Source organism: Pseudochaenichthys georgianus, chromosome 17 (assembly GCF_902827115.2).
Source record: "Pseudochaenichthys georgianus chromosome 17, fPseGeo1.2, whole genome shotgun sequence".
NCBI lineage: Eukaryota > Metazoa > Chordata > Actinopteri > Perciformes > Channichthyidae > Pseudochaenichthys > Pseudochaenichthys georgianus.
The window spans coordinates 5,576,733-5,596,891 of record NC_047519.1 but is presented as its reverse complement, the minus strand read 5'-3'; the positions used below and the strand labels follow the sequence as shown (position 1 = coordinate 5,596,891).

General features: G+C 44.3%; 1 protein-coding gene across 1 annotated transcript in view; it reads left to right on the top strand.

The window, feature by feature from the left end:
• LOC117462703 (cadherin-6-like) overlaps nt 1-13,322 on the top strand; it is a 107,773-nt gene extending 94,451 nt beyond the window's left edge. Inside the window, exons 11-12 of the mRNA XM_034104982.2 lie at nt 3,224-3,475; nt 10,357-13,322. Of these exons, the coding sequence (XP_033960873.1) occupies nt 3,224-3,475; nt 10,357-10,904 (800 nt within the window). The 3' untranslated portion in view covers nt 10,905-13,322. The remainder of the gene's footprint in view (nt 1-3,223; nt 3,476-10,356) is intronic.
• The last annotated feature ends 6,837 nt before the right edge of the window (nt 13,323-20,159 follow it).

Here is a 20,159-nt window from a genome sequence, read left to right as displayed (position 1 = left end):
AGAGGGGACTCGAGGAGGGACCTCGAGAGGGGACTCGAGGGGGAACTGGAGAGGGAACTTGAGATGGAAACAGAGAGGGGACTCGAACAGAGACTAAAGAGGGGACTAGAGGAGAGACTAGAGGAGGGACTAGATGAGTAACTAGAGAAGGGAACTCTAGAGGGAAACTAGAGCGGGGACTCGAGGAGGGACTAGAGGAGGGACTAAAGGAGGGAACTCGAGAGGGAACTGGAGATGGAAACAGAGAGGGGACTCGAGAAGGGACTACAGAGGGGACTAGAGGAGAAACTAGAGGAGGGACCTAAAGGAGGGACTAAAAGAGTAACTAGAGAAGGGAACTCGGGAGGGAACTCGAGAGGGAAACTAGAGAGGGGACTCGAGGAGGAACCAGAGGAGGGAACCCGAGATGGGACCGTGGCAGCTGGGACCAGATCCGGGTCTGGAACCAAGGCAGCTGGGGTCGGGACCATGGCTGCTGGGACCAGAACTGGGGCCGAAACCCTGGCTGCAGGGACCGGAATTGCAGCCAGAAACATGGCTGCTGAAGCCAGAATCCTGTCTATAAGCTCCAGCTTCGACGCCGGAAACACGGCCGTATAGGGCGCTCCCGGAGCCGGGACCATAGCCGCTGGGGCCGGCCCTGGAGCCGGAAACATGGCTGTGGGAGCCTGCACTGGGGCAGGAGCCATGGCTGCTGGGGCCGGGACTGGAACCGTGGCTGCTGGGGCCGAAACCGTGGCTGCTGGGGCCGGGACTGGAACCGTGGCTGCTGGGGCCAGGACTGAGGCTGGAACCATGGCTGCTGGCGCCTGTACTGGGACCATGGCTGCTGGGGCCCGGGCTCCTTGTCTGGCCTTGCGACGACTCCTCTTAGCAGCCGCCTGAATGCTCCGTGGGCCTCCATAAGCCTGACGAGTTCCAGCATAAGACTCATGAATAGGAGCAGGAACTGGGACAGAAGCATGGGTTGACCCCAGACGGACCACTCCGAGACGTCTGTAGTCAGCAGGCTGGAAATCACACCTCCAGAGGAAGTCCAACATCCAGTCAGGTAAGAATTCCACCAAGTCGGGCTTCTCCATCGCCAACCGGTGCGCCTCTACCAGGGCGGCCTCCTTCAGCCGAACACTGGACGCTTCCTTCCACCAATCGTGGCAACATTCCAAAGGAAAAGAAAAATGTTGCAGCTCCACCTCAAAAGGATCGTCTGCTGGGTCCATTTCTGGTTGGGTCATTCTGTCACGGATGAGTGAAGGAAGCAGGACCCAAATGCAGATAACTTTTGAGAAACCCTTTATTTCAAGGATAAAGGATAAATGACAAATACAGAACAGAACAGAACACTCTCCGGTGAACTCCGTCACCAACAAACAATGACCCAACACTGAACACAGACAGAGACAAGACTAAATACAAGAAGGGGTAATCATGACAACGAGAAACAGCCGGGCAGGGGAGGAGAAACACAAGGACAACAGGTGAACACAATCGGGTAATCAGGGAGGGAAACAGACAGAAAGCAGACAGGCAGGAAACGGGGATGAACACTTAACACAATAAGACAGGAAACCCAAAGACAAGAAAAACACCAACACAGACAAAACTACAAACGTGACCTAACATGTGAATTGTGACAATAACAGTGTGTTATTTTGAAAAGAATAACAAATTAGAAGGACAAAAATATTTAAAAATACAGATTTCCGTATCCTGAGGCTCTGAGCCCCGTTTATTTTCCTCACAGACGGCAACAAAAGTCCGAAATTATACGATTTAAAATAAAAGCAATAACTGTGGCTTGATATTGAGTAAGAACATGTTTTTATGAACCACACAGCTTCCGGTCTCCCACGACCCGACCGGAGAAAAAGACGTGCTGCAGGCAGTAGAAATACATTGCTTTTAAAATCGTGCTGTGCAACACGAAAAAAAGGGGCAAATGGTGTTGGTGAACACGAATCAATAGATTACAAATCGTGTTGGTGAACACGAAATGCCGTGAGACTGGGTTGGCAGGTACCACCAGCCGCTGGTTAGCTTAGCTTAGCTGAGCTAAGCATAAAGACTGGAAACAGCTAGGCTGGCTCTGTCCAAAGCTAACAGAATGCACCTAGCAGCCCCTCTAAAGCCCACCAACAGCTTGCATCTGCTGAGTTACTATGGAGATGTTGTGTGGCGGACTATTATTAGTTCAGTGAGTCTTGTTGTCCCTGTGAAGTCACATCAATCGACCAGCAGTGTTTCCAAGGACAGACACGCTGAGGGCTCTGCAGGAAAGTGAAACAAATTAAAAACAAAAGTTTGAACCGGTCTTGTGGAGGATTGTTGAATAAATACATACATGACAAACAGAACCTATTTCTCAATAAACAAACTAAATAAAACACATCAGTATAAATCTCATAATCTAATCTGTTTGTTACCATGATGTTCAAAAATGGGGGTCAATTTCGTGGATCAACTTAAATCGTGCATTTGAATGTTCCTCTGAATGACTCAACACACCATCCAGCCGCACGTGGGCTGTCTGGTGCTGAACAACTCTGGATTGAACTGACATTTAAATGACAATGACTTTTGAAAGTGACTATAATGGCTTCCAAGCGTTCCACTATGGAGCAGGGTCGACAACAAGCAGTCCAAAATAATAAGCAGCCACAGGACTTAAGTCATAAATACGTTTTTATTAACAAAAAATCTCACCTTGGAAAAACTCTCAAAATTACAAAATAAAAAACACTTACTTGTGCTCTTAGTTGTTTCGCTTTGAATTCATTCTCTTAATGTTGTTGTTCATTTAAACTCTTATTTAAGTGCTCTAATGTTGCTCTATTATATTTCGCTCTTAATTGGCCGTCTTATTTGGCCGTCTTATTTGCACTCTTTAACTCACTATTGCTAAGAAATAGCTTCTTTTCTGCAATGAAATGTTGAGTGTTATCAAGTAACATAATCAACAGAGATTTGATATTGTAAAACTCAATTTGACTCGGACAACATTAGGAAAATAAAATATCAGAGCGTCCCGTGGCACATTCTCTTTATACGTATTGTTTCTCTGAACCAGCCCTGCTTGTTAGTTCCAGATGCATCCACATGTGTTTCCTCCTCACTAAGATGTAATCAGGGACTTCTGCCGTGTTGTTTTGTTACCACCTGTGTTTGTATTGGCCGGCTGCTGTGCACTGCATGTGTGCTCCAATCATCTCTCTCTCCTGCTCAGACAACACTGCTGGCATCCTGACCCGTAGAGCCAGCTACAGCCGCCTCCACCAGAGTGTCTACCTGGTCCCCGTGGTGATCACAGACGGCGACTACCCCATGCAGAGCAGCACCGGCACCCTCACGGTGAGGGTGTGCACCTGCGACCGTGAAGGCAACATGGAGCTGTGTAACGCCGAGGCCCTGAGCAGCTCCCCGGGCCTCAGCACCGGCGCGCTCATCGCCATCCTCCTGTGCGCCATCATACTGCTGAGTGAGTACGGGAAGTACAGCCAGACGGGCTCCACGGGGAGGGCGAGGACATGTTAGTGGAGGTGTCAGTGGCATGTTGTGTTGTTGCAGGGAACTCTTTCTTTCCTAGAATAGTTCCACTTCACAAGCCTGACACAAGGACACGACAAGAAACACGTTGACAGACATTTAATACAAGGTTACAATCACAACATGTACAATACCATTTGATTTGGGATTTAACTCTGTATTTTATTTTGGGATGGACCAGTGCACCAAAACATGCTTTAGTCTAACTTTATTAAATCGTCCTGTTCAGTTTGGGTCATAAATAATGTTAAAGAGGCCCTACTATGCTCGTTTCCTCTCCTCTAGTGTGCTACAGGTTTGTGTGCATGTAAATGGTCTGCAAAGGCTACACTTCCTGTGTTCCCTCCAGAGGGACTTTCTCTCCCAAACACACCTTACATACATACATTCATACATATTATTTTGAGTAAATGACCATTAGCTTATAGCAATGTAAAACATAAGTTATTTTTCAATTGCAGCACATGCAAAATATATGAAAAGTCTTAAACAATATTAAAAACTAATGGAACCGAAACTTAAAATAAGCATTCCCAAATGTCCAATAGTAAAGATGAACAACCCCCCTCCCCACTATATGTGTTTCCATCCCTTCTGAGGACTGCTGTTAAAGTTCAATACATCACAAATCCGTTTGCCATAATCACGAGTCATTGGGGACATGTCTTATGCTCTCCAGTGTTTTATTTAGATTGTAAGAAGATAATGATAATATTAAAGGGGGGGAAAGTAACTCTCTTAAAAATAGCAGCAAATCAATTGTGACAGAAATGAGGTGACGTGTACCCTCACACACGATGTGGGATCGCACTGACCGCCCATTGCTGTTCCGTTTGGACGGAATGAAAACACAAGCAGCCGCCGGCCATTCTCCTTCGCTGTGATGGAGAGCAGTGTTGCTGGAGAGTGTGCCGCGGCATCAGAATCAAACTTCACATGGAAGTGAATGCGTCTCATCTGCCACCACATCCCCACTTATCCTCTCATTCATGCAGCGGTCACAGGTCAGCGGGCTGCTGGCAAAGTGAATACATATGTATGCTTCTGAAAGTGCAGTCAGCGCAGGCTTAGTGGACACACACCGGAGACGCTGGAAGCCAATCAGAGTTTGGGAGAAAAAGTCTGTTTCGTTCTTTTCTCTCTTTTTTTCTGACTCATTTGAATGGCCAGGATTACTCCGATATCTAAAAGTTACCAACAACATTTCACTTTCAGAATGTTCTACAGAGTTGAACACATACTGTTTGTCAAAGCAAACACAGGAAGTCATTAGGCTGCTGGGAGGGAGATGGAGCGAGGCCGCACACGGGACGGGAACGACCACATGACCACTTCACCATACAGGAGGTCATGATACAGATACACACGTCATACAGGAGATAAGCTCAACACACACACTCTGTACGTCAGCCGGCTTCTCAGGGAGTCACTAGATTAATAATGTGGCACACCTTACATCTTAAGAACAACCTCCAGTTAGCGGATCTATTTTCTGTTGTTCAGGAGAGAGAACTAAATGAGACGACTCAGCACTATAAGATACACTATGGTCATTTATGATACACTGCAACACAACACGATACTTTGTGATGCAATACATCTCAGTGTAATAAATACCGCATGATGAGGTATTATACAGTTTGCTTATACAAGACAACATGATATAATACTATTTCAAATGTGTACAAAAAGTGTAATCAGTAAACTTATGAGTCTCAGAACAAAAAGTAATGTAACCTCATTACTTTCTTGTGGATTACATCGATATCAAATGCAATGCAAATAAATACAAGAGAAATATATACCATCAAGATTGTTTTACTTCAGTGTATTACGTAAGACAACAGAACAATGCAGAAACCAAGATATTCAGGATCAGAACAGATTGTATTGATGGGAAAAGCTGTCTTTCACTCAGCAGATTCCGGCAGCAGCCTATGTGCACACCACACTGAAACACATGAGCACACACTGCAGGTCAAAACAGCAGAAATAAAATCAGAGCTGACAGAAAATGCTCCGTTTTAGTTGAATACACAGCAGATTCGGGCAATAGGCGTTACCCAACCTTTTGTATATCCTGAATAGTAATCCTTTTACATGAAATCTTTATTTCTGTGTTGCATTCCATTTGATATTGATGTAATCCAAAGTAACGGAAAGTCATCAGGTTATATTATCTTGTGATACTCATGTTAGGTTACTGATTTAAAATGTTGTATTGGTAATTATAACAGCATACATTTTTTTTAAAGTAGTCCTCCCGACCTTGTTGCACAAACAAATCCTTCACATTTGTATGTGTGAACACTTCTAAGAAAATGTGTGATAGCGCCTTTAAATGTCCCAAAAATAATAAGTGTATCTAGATGTGGAAAGAAGAGCAAATGATGAAGCCAGTCTCAGTGTGGTTCCTTAGAGAAATAACCCTGTGGAATTATATGTACCATGGTAATCAAAATACAGCCTTAAGCTTTAGTATTTTTAGCAGTGCTGATATGCATATGAATGTAATCATCATAACCTCAATCAGGATATCGTTTAGTTCTCGGTGTATCCTCTGTAGCCTACATGTACGTTATCCCATACAGCTCTGTATTTCTATTTGCACCTACAGTGGTTCTCTCAGCATGTGGAGTTCTCTCATCTCACGCTCTGTGCAGGCACTTCCTGCTGAGCCTCTGTGTAGCATTATTGGATATTTCAGTTCCCTGACCTTAACTCCGCCTCTGCTCTTTCTTGCTGCCACTGTGCTCAGACTTGATTTAAATTCAAACTGGCCTGCATGAGCTTAGCCAATCAAATGTTCTGTATGATTATTTATGGCTGAGCCCTCTCTGAAATTAAAGGCTCCATCCTGTGTGCCTGTAGCTGGCCAGAGCAGCCCATCTGCACTCAGAAGATATTCTGAGCAGTCACACAATCACTGGCTGAAAACAAGAGAATGCTTAGTGACATGTTTACCCACGCAGTCTATTTCTGTTTGTTATATATATATTCGACAGGATGATATTCACAGGTTTGTTACAGTATGACCTGGCTCAAAAGGCCACAACAAAGAGGAGAAGCACCATATCAATGGTTTAACAAAATATGTTTATTAAAGCAAGTGGTCAAAATTAGCCAAATTAATTAAGTGCTAAACCAAATGAAGCATGAGGTGTGGATGTCAGTGGTATCAGTAGTGTAAGTGCAGGGTGAGGATTGCATGGACATGTATGAGTGTGAGAGTGTTGAAGTGCACAAAGTGAAGCAACTGAACATACTCAACCAAAAGTGGGTGCCTGTAGGGCACGACAGAGGGGAGCAGAGGCTTTAAATAGCTGCAGGGCACCAGACCCAGGTGCCCTGAGTTACTGCAATCAATGCGGCTGGATGCAGCACAGCCACACCCTCTCCAGATGACCCCATCACAGAAGGTTACTTAAAACATGTATGTGTTTACAATTACTAGTTAACTGTTAAAGATATATATTCAATAGCGAAATCCAAGTATCACAATATAAAAGTAATGTAACCTAATAACTTTCCGTTACTTTTGGGTGAGCTAAATATAAATTTACTTCAGTGTATTTAGGTAACCTTAATATAGAAAATAAACCAATGTATTAAGTATAACACGTCCTCTTAAATCAGTGTTTCTCAAACGTTTTCATACCAAGGACCACTTAACCAATAAAAAAACACTCGCGGACCACCTAACTCCACAAATATCCAAAATCACATCGTTTTTCTAGAACAGATTACAAATCGCCTGAAAATGGTACAAACCAGTGGCAACATGTGTGATGATGAAGGTGTTGCGCTGGGCTATATCATACAATCGAAGGTGAAACTTAAGCTCGCTCCATTGCGGAGATATTCCCGCGAGAGTGTGTAAAACTTTAATTTATTAATTTATTTAAAATGTGAAATGGTACCAATATACTCACGGACCACTAGGGGGCGCTCACGGGCCACCAGTGGTCCGCGGACCACACTTTGAGAAGCACTGTCTTAAATCATAGGTTAGGCCTACAGAATAGTAAAGATAACACATACTGTTTTAGTTCAATACATGAATTAAAAGCAGAGACAGTATTTTTGAATAATAAAACTGGTGTCCACCATTTAAAGAAATATATTTAAATGAAAACCAAAAACTGAACTTCAGGCAGTATGTGGACCTGTAATATATTGATCTTTATTTCTAAAATGTATTGTAACAATCACTGTTTATAGACAAATAGTTTTTTGAAAGAGAATGCTTCGTGACATTTTACCCACGCTGTGTATTTCTGTTTGTAACATCCATCAAGGACTCACATGGTTCAACTTTGACTTATCTTAACACTTAGCTTCTACTTGCTAAAGCAGCCCCATTCACATATACAGTGGGAATAAGACAGGGCGACATGAGCAAGGTTGGGAGGGTTACTTAAAAATGTAATCTTTTAAAATTGCAATTATTTTGTAAAACAAGTGATCAGTAACCTAATCTGAGTATCAGAATATAAAAGTAATGTAACATGATTACGTTACTTTTGGATTACCTCAATAGCAAATGCAATGCAAATAAATAAAAGAGAGAATAGATATCAATAAGATGTTTCTTACTTTAGTGTATTATGTAAGACAACATAACTGTGTGACCTTAGAAAAGAAGAAACCAAGATATTTAGGATTAAAAAATGTGTCTTCTGAAATGATGAGCTAGGCGTACAGAATTAAATTAAATCTATTTTTCAGCTACTGCATTTAAAAATATATATATTTTGAATAAAGAGGAATTAAAATAGCCAGAATGAAAACCAAAATAAAATTCAGGTAGTACGTCTACATATAATATATCTTTATTTTAAAGTGAATTGTAACATTGTAATCTGCTAGTAATCTCTACTTTAAAAACGTTTATTCTGATTACATCCTTTTTTATGTAACTATAAGGGGATACATTTTTGAATCCCGATCACATAATCATGCAACATGTAATCAATTTCTCCCAGAGCATGGATTTTCATTATTGAAAACATGAAGACTCCATGGTATTACATTTCAAGATGAAAAAGGTTCGACATTATGTAAATGACCATTGATGCAAGGGAGAGGCAACCAGACGACCTCCAATCACACGCCTCTGAAACTGGAAGCTCATGTTACAGTAGTAACTTCCGTACAATTGCCACAAACAAAGTGAACCAAAGGGTGGTTTAAAACGGTTCTGGATATGTGGTAAAAACAAACAATGAGTCGCACAACGTGACAAAATGAAATAATCAAAGGGCGGTGTAGAAAAGTGATTGTAGCCTTGATACCGATTCCAGACCTGAGCCATTAACTTCAATGTTGTCATGGTCAATACAAACAAAGCTACATAGAAGGGGAAACACGATGATTTAACATCCGTCTTTATTAATGTATGTTCACTGCGAGAGGATCTAGTCACACTCATTTTAGTTCAGGGGCCACATACAGTTCAATTTGATCTCAAGCGGCCGAACCGGTATAACCTCTAAATAACGACAACTCTAACTCCTTCCCTTTGTTTAAGTGCAAAAAGGTAGATTCTGAAAATGTTCACATTTAATGAGCTACCTTTTTACAAAATATTATGAACAACCTGACATTTCTTAAGAAATATAAGTGCCATTTCAACAATATTATGCCTCAGTTGATCATTTACACATGTAAATCCTAGATCCTAGTGTATCTACAAAGGCACAAAACATTTAGTCACCGGTATCTGGAACTGAGCAATATAGTATTGTACTTAAAGTGGACCTATCATGCTATATTTGAAACATATATTTTAGGGCCATACCTATATAAAACATGTCTGCAAAGTTTTTCTTTCAAAATACCAAACAGATCATGCATTTTAGCCATGCCTCATTTCACTCTATTTGCTCTTTCCAGCCCCGTTTTTGCAGGGGCTGATTTTGTGACGCAGCTTTAATGCAAATGAGCTGCAGCTGACCACGCCCCCTGCAGGAGAGGGGAGCGTACTTTGAGATCAGCTGCTGGGCTCTCAGAAGAGGGGCACCCAAAGAAAAAAAAAGCTTAATAAATGACAAAGAAGACTGTTGTCCGGCACTTTTCTAATTTTGTCCGGAAGATTTAAACTTTAACGTACATGTTGAGCGGCGGAAAACAATCGAACTGAAACTCTGCCGCACGGTCCCCTCGTCCCTTGGAAGAGGCGGAGAGGTGGGTGTTGGTCATCTGCTGGTGGCAAACCGGAGAGAATTACAGTGCTTGCCTCGACGGGGCAGACTACAGCGCCACTTACAGGCCTGGTATATGTACTACAGCGTCTCCAGCGCTTTCGAGCGGCAATGGCCGTGGCCCAACCCCCCATTCCCCTGATAGGTGGAGAGTTGGCCATATAGGCGGAGCTCCCCGTTTCTGACGTCAGAACAATTTCAAATCTGGATCAGTCTGTATCAGATACGTTGCAGGCCCGTTTTTAGAGATTTGGGTATGGAGGAAAAGAGAGAGGGTTGTGTTTTCTGACATTTGGTGAGTTCCCTGACACACCGGGGACACGTATTCATGTATAAAAGACGTACAAAAGTGCATTTTGCATGATAGGTCCCCTTTAATGATCAAAACAACTTGTCAACATATAGAAAGTATTTTAAATGTACATTCATTTATGTGTAGTAATCCTGACCACCTGAACTGTACATACAGAATATATAAAGTTGTGGCAATGCATGAACAGTAGGGTTCTACCAAACCAAACTCTTTTGAACTTAAGCTCCTAAGTGTAAAAATTGCGTATGTTTGACACCCCTGATCTAATCCTTTATGTTTCTTCTGTTGTCTTTTCAGTGATCGTGGTTCTGTTCACGGCGTTGAAGCGCCAAAGAAAGCAGGAGCCCCTCATCATCTCCAAGGAGGACGTCCGGGACAACGTGGTGAGCTACAACGACGAGGGCGGCGGCGAGGAGGACACGCAGGCCTTCGACATCGGAGCACTGCGACACCCGGACGCAGCTGCCGCCTTAGAGGAGTCGGCCAAACAGCGGCGGGACATCATCCCCACCGATACCCTGCTTTACCCGCCTCACCGCCGCCCCGCCCCCGCCACATCCGGCCTCATCATGCCGCCGGTCAGCATGGCGTCACAGGACAACGGGGACGTTTGCGAGTTCATCAATCAGAGGGTGCTGGAGAACGACTGTAACCCCACAGCACCGCCCTACGATTCGCTGGCCACCTACGCTTACGAGGGGGCGGGCTCTGTGGCAGAGTCCCTGAGCTCACTGGGCTCAGCGTCCTCTGAGGGGGAGCAGGACTACCACTACCTGAGTGACTGGGGGCCCCGGTTCAGGAAACTAGCTGACCTCTACGGGGCCGACGACAGTGACTTCTCATAACTAACACACCACAAACACACACTCCCTTCCCTGCTTCAGGAAAGATTTGGACCAATAAGGGGCGAGGAGAGCAACGTCTTACTGCCACAAACTCAATATTAGAGACCATGAACATTATTAATGAGCTTTAAGGAAATCTGAGAACTTTTAAAACATACAATGGACACAATCCACATGGTGAAGGAACAGATGTGCTGGCATATGTTAATTAATGGGATATCGAATAATGCCACTGGATGCTTACCTATTGTACCTGCTCATGGATCTAAAAATGGAGCTAACCAAGTCAACAGGGAACTAAAGTCCTATGTCTGATTTTAGAGAGGTGGACTAATGGATAAAGAAATGTAAATTAACTCAATTCAGCTTTGAATTGAGTCTTGAATCAAAATTGGACTGTATTTTGTATATAATTGAACTTAAAATACGTTCAGGCTCCTGAGTGTTTATTGTGGTGAACAAGGGAACATAGATTGAGGAAAGTGTTGGTAACCAGGTCAGCGAACATAACCCCTGTGTAGTTATTTCAGGATGGACCACACACTTACCTCTACGGGTATGAAGTGAAAAGTGTGTGGAAGACAAGTTAGGGTTATTAGGTGTTTTTTCTTTGTTTTGACTAAGTGCCCTTCTGCTGCCCTTCAGGCTGGATGCCTGCAGGTTGGCTGAGACTGGAGGCGTCTAATGACTCTTGATGATTGCTTTCTTTCTTTTTTACTGTCTTGTAAAAAAGGACCATTCCAGAGGAGCCATTGTGAAGGATCCTCGCTTGAAAATCGCCTTCTTCGGGACACAGAGTAAAAAGAGGACAACTCATATGACTCAATGCACTGATTTTCTTTTGATTGGTTTTCTTTGTGTGCCGCACACATGAAGAAGGTAAATGCTCCTGGCATCATTTCTACATTTTCTTGAGTAAGTGTTCAGTTTGTCAAAAATGTGGTTGAACTACTAAATTCTATACATATACTTTTTTTTCTATAACGGAATGACATTTCAGATAGCTACAGAAAGTCTGTTGATCAATGTTAAAAAAATATATATTTTCATTAAGAACTTGTTTAATATTGACAGGAAGGATTTGGGGAATCACTGCCTACACAGTAGAGCTGTCACTATCATATTCAGAACACTTTTTGAGTCTAAGGCCTGCAGTATTACTGTTATGATTGAGTCTCAAAGCTCTCATTGACCTCATGTGGAGCTTGTTGCTGCCGAAGAGAGCAACATGTATTCAGGAGTTGGTGGAGACCAGACAAGAAAAGAGAATATTCATTCATCAGGTTGACACAAACACACACTAACAATTCAAAAGAAAACTAAGTTGCTTTCCATCTGCGACACTCAATCTGTTAGCTAACGCAGCTAGCTAATGCTTTAGAAGGAATCCAAGAGGTGACCAAGAGATTAATATTTCAAATGTATGTTGAAACTACCTTCCAGCTCCTTTTAAAGCTCTGATAACTCCTAATTACCAAAAAAGCAATACATGAAGGTCTCACACCGACAATACTGTAGGTAACTTACAACATGTGCTCAGCAGATAGTCATGAAACCAACTGTTGTGATAGGTAACGTGCTCAAGCAGGTGTGATGGAACTGCCTTACACGAGACATACAACTAATCCTCTGTGGGTTGATTCAAAGTCATGTGAACACATGGACACAGTGACAGCTCTACTTCCCAGTCAGCATTGCAGCTTGAATGTCCTACAATGACTGGTCACCTTATTTTCAACTATTATTTCCTGCTTCTACCTGCTTTCTCCAATGTTTTCACTTTCTGCGTCTGAGAAAGAAAAAAAGAACAACTGCTTTGCTCATGTACTGATTTATTTGCTCAGTTGTATTCAGAACACCCTTGTCTCTGGCTTTGACACATGAAGTTGTGTTGTTTAATGTTGTAATAGATGACACTAGAAGGCTGCACATTCAGCATGTGCATTGATGTCAAAGTACCACTGAAGCCAAAAGGTCAACATCTCAACATTCCACCTCGGTGCTGTGCTGAAATAACATATTTCAATCAAGGGGTGACCGTATGAAGTCAGGGTCAAGTACTGATTCTGACGTGTTGCTACCCTGAGTTGATTTCAGGAGTGTGTATTGTGTGTGTTGGCGGTTCCAGTAAAATCAGCAGTTTGTTGCAGTTGTGTTTTGTGACTGTGGTCTGCTTTAAAGACTTAAAACAAAAGTGTTCACATTTATTTTTCTTTCTCGTAATTCATTCTTTTTGTACCAAATATGTATAGGACACCATGATGATAATCTTGGAGGGGAAAAAATCTATATGTCAGCTTCACTGTTTTTTAATGTCATTTTGGAGGTGTGAAACTCGCTGTGACAGTCTACCGTCCATATATGATGTATTACCAGGTTGTTTCATTTGATCAAAATAAAGTTTTACAGTGAAACAAACGGCAGCGAGAAACCATGTTGATCGTCAGCTTTCTGTCTAAGTGCATGTTGTTAAAAGTTACTCCACAGTAGAACATGGAAAAGTACAGAAAAAACACACCCTGCTGCTGTTCTAGTTTTTTTTCCAACTCAAGGGAAGAAATAAAGCTCAGTAAAAAGTATTTCCACTGCTCACAGCTTGCCTATCCCCGGGGTTGCCCTGAGGGTCAATTTGACCCACTGCATGCTGGGATAGGCTTCAACCCCATGACATTGAATAACAAAAAAACACAGTAAAAGTGAATCTACTACACTTTCAAACGTCAACATAAGGACTGTTAACTTGATCAATTATTCTGGAAACCTTCACACGTAAAAACAGTGAATGCAAATCAATCGCATTACAAACTTCCTCCCGACTACCAGCGCTGATGTTTATCATGATAGCAAAGAAAGCGGAGGAATCGGCACACTTCTTCAATCAATCAAATGTTCTGCACTCATTCTTTAGATGTGGTGAAGGGGGTTACGTATGGTAACCCTTGTTATATAAACACAGGCGGAGCCCTCTACTGGACTCTATGGGTACTGCCCTCGATCCTATCATGCAAGCATTCATTCACTGAGACTTTCGCCGGCCCCTGGTCGGGCCTACCTCAATGCATGCGCATCTCACCGCATAAAAGGAGGCCTCGCCTCCTCACTGCCATCCTTTACTCCCCTTCAGCAAGCAGCATAGGACAGACAAGGCCCCAGAGGTAGAAGGCTCCACCTGTGTTTATATACCAATGGTTACCATAAGTAACCCCTCGTTATATCTCTCACGCGCTGTCGTCCCACAACAACACTGTTCCATCTCACTTTTTCTCACCGGCTTTTTGGTTAGCAGCCGCTGTGCCTCACTCACCTCTCCCTCGGAGAGAAAAGAGGCTGCGGCTGACAGAGCACACCCTGACGCGCTTACCCTGATGTGCTATAACGTGGAGGACTCCCCCCTCCTGCCCTAAAGCAGGGGGAAAAGAGTCCTCCAGCCCCTATGGGCCCATGTGTGCGTCACGTCCGGGGAGGGGGTCAGATGCCCACAGCCCCCCTCCCTCCTAACCAGTAAGCACACAAACAGCTGTTCAGTGCGTCTAAGGGCAGCCGTGTGCTCCACATAATATGCCAGTGCAAGCACCGGGCAGAGGAGGTGTAATTTAGCCTCCCTCGCCCCACCCTGGGGGGGAAGATTAAAACCCCCTGACTGAATAGCCCTCGACCTGAACGCACTCCTTAGGCTCTTGGGCACAAAGGAGGGGTTCGGTCTGAGTGTCACCCCGCTCCGGTCACCCCGGATCATTAAACAGCTCGGGTGCACCGACAGAGCAGTTAACTCAGACACTCTTTTGGCTGACGTTAAGGCAAGAAGCAAAGCTGTTTTCCACGACAGTGCTTTCAGGGAGGAGAGCTCTAGAGGCTCAAATGGTTCTGAGACCAGAGCCTCGAGCACTAGGGGCAGGTCCCACTGCGGGGTGGAGGCGTGCACTACTGGGCGCAGCCTCCTGACCCCCTGTAAAAACCGCAACATTAGTGGCTGAGGAAAGGCTGACCTGCCGCCAAATCCCTCATGGCAGGACGAGATGGCTGCTGCATACACTTTCACTGTGGAATGTGCCAGCCCTCTGTCCACCAGTAACTGTAAGAAGGATAAAATAGAGCCTAGCTCACAAGATAGGGGCTCTATTCTCCGCTCCTCACACCATCGCTGGAATCCTAGCCACCTCGGCCTGTAACAGGCTGTGGTGGATCCAGCTCTAGCTGCCTGGATAGACTGAATAACACTGTCAGACAATCCACCCTGTCTCAACCTGTCCCTCTCAGGAGCCAGGCCTGGAGAGGACGGCCCAGAGTGGGTAACGCCCCGATTGCACCTGCCTCCTGAGAGATTGCCCCCCAAACTTGGGGGTTTGCCCAGGGCTGGCCCACCTTCATCTGTGTCATCTCTGAGTACCACGGCGTTTTCCAGACCCAGAATGTGGAGGGCTCTCAGAGATAACACCACCTCTGAAGCCCATAACCACAATTTCTCCGCTGTGGCCAACAGGGCGGTGGAGCGGACTCCGCCCTGCCTGTTGATATATGCCACTGTGGTGCTGTTGTCGCTCCTGACCATTACATGTCTCCCCTGAATTAAGGGTTTGAAATGCTGGAGGACCAACACTACTGCCCGTAGCTCTAGGAGGTTGCTGTTCCTGGAGCGCTGCGGCCACACACTTGCTGAACGTGCGCGGGGACAGGGAGTAGCCGAACGGCAGCCTGTTGTACTCGTAGGCCACCCCCTGGAAGGCAAAACGCAAATACTTTCTGTTTCTGTTTCGGAGCAATCCCGACATGAAAGTAAACGTCCTCCAGGTCGATGGTTGTGAACCAATCGCCTGGCTGCACCAGTCCCAGTAACTGTTTTATAGTTAACATCTGGAATTTTCTGCGTGCAATGTGGAGATTCAGGCTGCGAAGATCCAGAATGGGCCTGAATTCGCCTGTCTTTTTGGGCACCAGGAAGTACAGGGAATAATTATGGGATTAGTTTTGTATCATAAATATAAAGCAACACGTTCTCAGAATAAAGCAAAACTATGAGTTTAAAAGAAAAAAAAACCGAGTCAAGCAAAATAAAATACATTTAAAAAATAAAACTATACTGTAAGTTGCAAACAAATCATTTGTGTAATCATGTAAACTGTAAGTCTTTTTTCTTTGTTTTAACATAGGTTTGTGTTTGCAGTTCTTGTTTCTTCTTTCTCAATGATCAGACTTTTGCTCTCGCTGCAGCTCTTCTCATTTGCGTCCCTTCACTTTTTGGTTGAGATTCTGACACAAACCTCCCAGGTGGGCGGGACTTTCAGGGGTGCGTCCCCATTGGCTACTCAGTGTTTGAGTGACAGCCCACTACACCACAGTGTAAAACACATTCCCATTTATTAATGAGTTACTAACATTTCTAACAAGGCTTAGCAGTACAGATAAATGTGGGCTTACTATTTGGCAAGCAACCGGTCACAGTTGCCCTGTTTATCTCAAATCTTATAAAAGCTTATTAATGATTTATAAAGTTTTCACAACTTAATAAATGAATTACAAACTATTAGTAAACCCTTTATAAGGGTGGTCTTATTGTAAAGTGGTACCGATTTTTCTTATTGCAGACAAACCAGGGGACTTTGCTTTTAATCTGTGTCTGTCCATTTGGTGTAGTATTTTATCCAATATTACATTTGATTTATTTATTAGTCACTTTATGAAATGCCAGGTTTTAGCCCTTGGTTTGAACATTCAATTCTGAAAATAAAAAATTAACCATTTAATGATGATTAATGATTCATTTTTCTTTAATCCTGACATGACTAGATTAGATAGTAATGAAGTAAGTCAATCTGTATAGGAAGACGAGTTAAGGGATAGAGGAGAAAAGGTTATGGTATAATTACAGAGCCTGCCAATTTATGAATTGAGGAAATCAAAGTTAGTCTGTTAACCAAAGTGCAGCCATCTAATAATGTACTATCTGTTATTAAAGATCAGAGGAAAAGAACAGAATGAGAGGGGGAAATCCGGAATAAAGAAGCAAAGAGATTGTAGAGCAGTGAGAAAGAAAGGAAGAAAGAGAAGACACGTTTAGGTCAGGATGGATATCCGAAAGTGGTTGTCCAACAAGAAGGCTGGTAGTTCTGGCAGCAGCAAAGATATTGTGGAGGCCAGGGTGCGAACTGGAGGGGAGCAGGGGGAGCTATAGCTCCCCTAGTGGTGACATGAGCTCCCCTGGGAACATGGTTTGTGAAATTTGGGGGGAGCTCTCTAAAATACTGATATGATGACCAAATAAATTCCATTTTGGGCATGTTTTTTTTTCAAAGGTGTAAAATAAGTGAAATAAAATTATATTTAGAGTTTATGATTCATGAAAAAAGTGTCGCCTGCTTGCACGCTGCCCGCAGCTCCACCCACTACCCACTCACTCACAAGCTCGTTTAGTTAGCACTGCATGTTTACCAGGCATTGTTGCTGCTGCTGACATGTCGAAAAGAAAAAAACAACTTAGGCAATTTCTTTAAAAAGACGGCTAAACAACCTGATCAAGAAGACCAACCGAATGTAGCTGGTGGTAGCACATCGTACATTGTGACTGCTGCTACAACAGAACCGAGAGAGGAGGGAGCTAACGTCAGTGCTAACTTGACAGCTAACGTTAACTTGGGGGCTGAAGAGACACAAGAAGACGAGCCAAGAGAAGCTAACTTGATGACTACAACTACCATACAGTAGTAGAGATCGAAGGAGATGTGGAAGAAGATGATGATGCTGCTGATGACCACCCCACCTGTTCTTCCTCTTCCTCCTTGCCTGCTGCTCGAGATGGGGGGCGAAGTTGCTGCGGTGGTCCCGTGGCCGCCGGCTGGCTGGACCAGCCAACAGTGTAGTGAGTGGATCACATTTGAGTCATTTTAAGTTGATTAATTTATTAATTAAACAGTCAAACGTTACATTGGTGGTCCGTGGAATATTTATTATCAAGTTGATTGAAGTTTGCGTAGCCCATACATGCTCGGGAAATCTGTTGACATTTACATGATCCATCGGGACGTTTCATGTACATGTAGACCTGTGACACCACCCCGTGTGCAACAGATTTTCTCTTTATAATAGGCCTATGTCTGTGCTGTTGCTATTAATGCACGGATCAGCATTTACCCCCCCCCGCCGCAAAAAAAAAAAAAATCCCGGCTCCCCCGGAGACCGTGGTATAGTTCGCACACTGGTGGAGGCCGAGCTTCCAGAGAGGGATTTAGCCAGAGAAGATGTCCCGGCGGCGGCCGGAGCATCTTGTTCCACAATAAGCACTAGAATGGGTCAACAGCCGCCTCCAGCTCCACCTCTTAATGCCACTGCGCCTGACGATCTTGGGACAGAGGGGCCAGCCCAGGTTATCCTGCAGTCCTACCCTGTCCCAATAATGAATGGCCAAAAACGCACCTTTACCAAGAATAGGTTTAATGGAAGAAAGTGGCTGGAATATTCAGTTGTGGCTGATGCTGCATTTTGCTTTGCATGTAGAAAGTTTAACACAGGGTGTAGTGCTAATGCAGACAAAGCCTTCACACAAACCAGCTTCTGTAATTGGAAATGTGCAACTGATAGCACCAAAGCTTTTTCAAGACATGCAAGGAACATGTGAAGTGCAACGCTCTCTGGATCGAAGCATCGTGATGCCCTAAGTCTGACAGACCTTGTCATTTCGGAGCTACGAAAGGCAGGCTTAACAACAGACACACTCCTCAGCCAGTGCTATGATGGTGCAAGTGTGATGTCAGGGAAAAGAGGAGGCGTACAGAACATACTGCAGGAGAACGTTGAGAGAGGTCCCACATGTGCATTGCTTCAACCACCAATTACATCTGGTGGTTATGCATGCCATGTCCTCAGAGAACACTCTGCAAGTCTTTTTTGACGTGCTTTATCGGTTTCTGAAAAAAGCAACTGTGTCCGCAGTGTACACAGGACAACGCCTGAAAAGGTTATTGGACCAAAGGTGGACCGGTCACCTAGGTACCGTGACAGTCATAGTCAACAGTTATGACTGTCGAGCAGTTCCTTGCAGAGATTGACAGCAGTGGCCTTCCCACCCAACTGAGAGTAGAGGCAGCAAGTCTCCTAAAGGCAGTTCAAGAGCCCCACTTCAAGTTTACTGCGATTATGGTCCACAACATCCTCGCCCTTCTGGACCCTCCTAACAAAGTCTTGCAGGATAAAAAAACAGACCTCTACACTGGAGTGAAGGTTGTTAAAAGTGCGTTGGATTGCGTGGAGCATCTCAGGAGTGACTCGCAGTTCCAAGCCATTTGGGCACAGTGTTCCACTGGCAGCTCAGCTGATGCATCAGAACCAGCAGCTCCTCCACCAATGAAGAGAGCTCGCCAAGTCCCTACACACCTGAAGCAGTACGTGGTGGAGAGTACTATAGGTCAGCAGGACATAGGAAGTGAGACAGAGTGCAAGCGGCTCTTCTTCAGCACATTGGACAGTGTCATTGGGGAAATGAACAGGAACGAAACAGCCCGCTGGTCGAGGCGCTTCGTGCCCTTGACCCAGAACATCCTCACTTCCTGGATGTGCAGAAGGTGACACCGCTGCTTGAGCTCACGAAAACCACTTTGGTGGAATCTGAGTTTGCTGCAGCTCGAAACTTTTTGCAGTCTGAAATGGCCCGCTCTACTGGGGATGTGTGGACCCCCACTTCCATCCTGCAGTGCTTCTCCAGGCCTCTTGCCAACCGTGCTTACCCCACTGAAACATGGAGTGACTTTTGGGGCATCCTCGGCTACGTGTGAGAGCACCTTCTCAACGCTAACGAATGTCTTCAGTCAGCAGAGACGAAGCATGCTGCACCCGAGAAAAGCCTGCATGATACAATTGGCATGTGAGGCGGATCTCACAAAACAGGAAAAAGACTGGAAGGAGCGCTTATTCAGAAAGTTCAATAAGCAAACAAGGAGGCTGCAACTTTACTGGATTAAGGTAAAATACAATTCTGCAGATTTATCTTGCTAAAACAATTTGTCAATTAATTACATTGCCAGTATTTTTCATTGTTATGTGACGACCACTACTTTACCTGTTGTTTGTGTGTGTGTGTGTGTGTGTGTGTGTGTGTGTGTGTGTGTGTGTGTGTGTGTGTGTGTGTGTGTGTGTGTGTGTGTGTGTGTGTGTGTGTGTGTGTGTGTGTGTGTGTGTGTGTGTGTGTGTGTGTCTTTAACGTTCAGCACTGATTGAGGGCACCTGGCTGTCGGTACGGTCCTGAGGAGTGAAAGGCCCGAGCCAGAG